We start from the raw sequence: 2910 nt of genomic DNA on the forward strand, positions 1-2910 counted from the left end.
TCTGCCCACCCGATGGTGATGAGCGCGGGCGGATGGGGTGATGGAGAGGGAGGAGCGAAGGGAGGAGAAGCCGCCGGGAAGTCCCTGGAGTCCCTGGAGCCTTGGCTACAGCCATCCCCCTCCTCTAGTGCAGAGCCAGCCCCGAAACGGGGGGTCCTGGGGAGCCCCCAGACCCTGTGCCAGGGGGCTGGAGGCAGGAAAAGGTTGTGCTGCCTTGAAGGAGCCAGGAGGAGCAGGAAGGTCCCTCGCCGTGGGAGGGGGTGGTTGCGCGACCCCAGCCCTGGGTATTTTGGGGGGTGCCGGAGCCAGAGGTGCTGTGGGGAGCTGTGCACGGCCTGTCCCAGCTGGGGATGGAACTGGGGCCAGAGCTGGGGCGAGCAGACGCCGCTGCGCTGTTGCCACCCTCCTCGCTCTTGCCCTGAGCTGCGCTCTGAGCTGGAGCCCCGGGGCTGTGCCCGGTCTGGCATCCTGCCACAGTGGCCACCGTCTCCTGTACCCCTCCGTGTCCAGCCTGGGGGGCCGGGAGCTGTCCTTTCCTGTCCGCCGGCCCAGATCCACGGGAAGCTGAGACAGGTCCCTGCTCCCCATCACTCGCTGCAGGCTGCGGCCACCGCACCGACCTTCCCAGCAGCGCAGGTGGCACGGAGCATCCCCTCCTCCTTTCCCAGCCTCCAAGGCTGTCCCTGTGCTGGCGGTGTCACGGGACATGCCACACGGCCACCAGTGCCACCAGCTAACAGCAGCGGGCGTGTGCCTGAGGTGGTCCCGGGCCGGGTCCTGCTGCATCCTGCATCCCACCACTCAGCCAGGGTGTCCGCCCCACTCTTTGAGGGATGGGGGATCTCCTGGGGTCCCGCTCCCCCGCCCCACTTTGCAGACTGTTTCAGGGCTCCGAGGCACCTGGGGACACGGGGCTGCTCGGGGACATTGTGCCTGTCCCCATCCTCTGGACAGCAGCCGCGGCGGCAGCCCTGGCGCCCTCCCCACGCCCACCCTGCTCATGGGACTTACTTTCAAAATCCAGGAAAAAATGAGGACAGTTTTCTAAATCTTTGCCCAATACCTTTATCAGGTTGCCCATGGCCAGCAGACCTGAGCGAGAGAAACAGAACACAGTGGAACAGCACCGGTGCCACCGGCCGGACACCCCCGAGCCCCCGAGTGCCACCACCGCGGCACCTCCCTGTGCCCACCCCGATCCCTCCTGGCTGGGCACGCGGCTGTGAGCATCGCCTGGAATGTGACAGCTCTCCCAGCACTTCTGCCAGTTCCAGAGGTGGGGAGGGAAGCGGGGTGTGGTCCTGGGAGCCTTGTGCTCCATGGGGCACCCCTGGCCATGCTGCCACCCCTGAGACACCCCAATTCCCCCACGCTGGCACCCCCAAGGGAGGGGGGGCTGCCCCGGGTGACCCCCATGGGGTCATGGCATTCCCCTGGGTTATGGGGCTGGGCATCCCCCACGGACAGGGGAAGACCCCAAATGGGAATTGTGCCCCACAGAGCCGGTTTGGGGGTCTGGTGCCCGTGCCAGAGCATCCCACCCACCCCACGGCCATGGCCTCAGGTCCTTACCTCAGTGTCTGGTGTGCCAGTGGTGTCTACGGCAGGAGCAGGGGCTGTGCCACCCGCCTGGGTCACTTCATGGGCTGGCGGGGACCTGCGGGCAGGAGGGCGAGAGGGTCAGGGCACCCCGCTGGGCACCTCCCTGCCCTGGGGACCCACCGGTGGGTGACTAGGGGGGTAAGCACGGTGGGACACTGGATCTTCCCCCCCCATCTCATGCTGCCACCGGCCTTCCCCTTATTTACCTCGGTTATTGTTTTATTGCCACCGGGAGCTCCCCAGGCATCGGGCTGAGCATCCCCGTCCCTCTTCACCCCTTGTGGGACCTGCCAGCAGCTCGGGGACAACCCCAGAGTGGAGCCATCTGTCCCCATCTCTCCTTGGAGAGGCCAAGATCCCCAGGGATGACTTTCCCAGCTCCACTGGTTGGGTTTGCTCTCTGTTGTGAAGATCCCTTTATGCCGCCGAGGACCCACAACCCAAATCCTGCAGGCAACAGGATGCTCCCCCAGTTCCCTGCATCCCACCTTTCCTACAGGGGTGTGGGGGGGTCGGGATTGGCCCCATGGTGTCAGCAGGCTCCGGGAAGCAGCCGCGGGACTCTGCAGCTTGTAATTAAGCGCTTGGGTTTAATTAATGAGGCTGGGGGAGAGGGAGAGCTGAAGCAGCGGGGGGAGGGATGGGGCGGCCTCGTGCCTGGAATGGGGCTGGTCCCCCCCAGCCCCGTGCTCCCCACTCAGCCCCGGCACAGACCCTTGGCATCAACAGTGATGGCTCTGCCTTCCTCCTCCTCCTCCTCCTCCTCCCAGGCCCAGTGAGTGGTGGCTTTACACTGGGGCTGCACCAGTGCTGAAATGCAGCTGGTTTTGGGGTAACTGGGGTACCCCAAATACACCCAGAGCTGCTCTGGCGCAGTGACCCCGAGGTTCATCCTGCTGAGTGCTGGGGTGTTTTGGAAGGGAGCTGGGGGGTCCCTGGGGTGCTGGGGCAGTCAGCGGGGTGGGAGGTTGGCACCTGCTCTGCTCTGGCACTGGCACACAGGCTGTGACCAGCGTGCGGGCATCCTGGTGCCCGCGCCACCGTTGTCCTTGACGGGCAGCTCGGGGGTGGGATTTGTCACTGCTGAACTCTGCCCGTGGCCAGGGAAGGGGCACCGATGGGTCCCCAGGGTGAGGACACCCCAGGGTGACTCCAGAGCCGTGGCACAGGGGTTCGGTGCCAGACGGGGGTTTGGGGATTGCTGCAGCCCCCTCTGGGCTGGGCATGGTGGCTCTGCTTGGGGTTCAGCCCCAGTTTTGCGCCGTTTCCTTGGTCCCAAGTGCTCAAACCCCGCGGTGGCACTTGCCC

General features: G+C 65.8%; 1 protein-coding gene across 1 annotated transcript in view; it reads right to left on the reverse strand.

The window, feature by feature from the left end:
• Positions 1 to 1657, reverse strand: part of LOC103616927 (protein FAM49A) — a 4749-nt gene extending 3092 nt beyond the window's left edge. Inside the window, exons 1-2 of the mRNA XM_017736102.1 lie at positions 1573 to 1657; positions 1012 to 1092 (exon numbers count right to left, since the gene is read on the reverse strand). Of these exons, the coding sequence (XP_017591591.1) occupies positions 1012 to 1081 (70 nt within the window). The 5' untranslated portion in view covers positions 1082 to 1092; positions 1573 to 1657. The remainder of the gene's footprint in view (positions 1 to 1011; positions 1093 to 1572) is intronic.
• Positions 1658 to 2910: the final 1253 nt, after the last annotated feature.

Source organism: Corvus brachyrhynchos, unplaced genomic scaffold, assembly GCF_000691975.1.
Source record: "Corvus brachyrhynchos isolate BGI_N302 unplaced genomic scaffold, ASM69197v1 scaffold65, whole genome shotgun sequence".
NCBI classification, from domain to species: Eukaryota; Metazoa; Chordata; class Aves; order Passeriformes; family Corvidae; genus Corvus; species Corvus brachyrhynchos.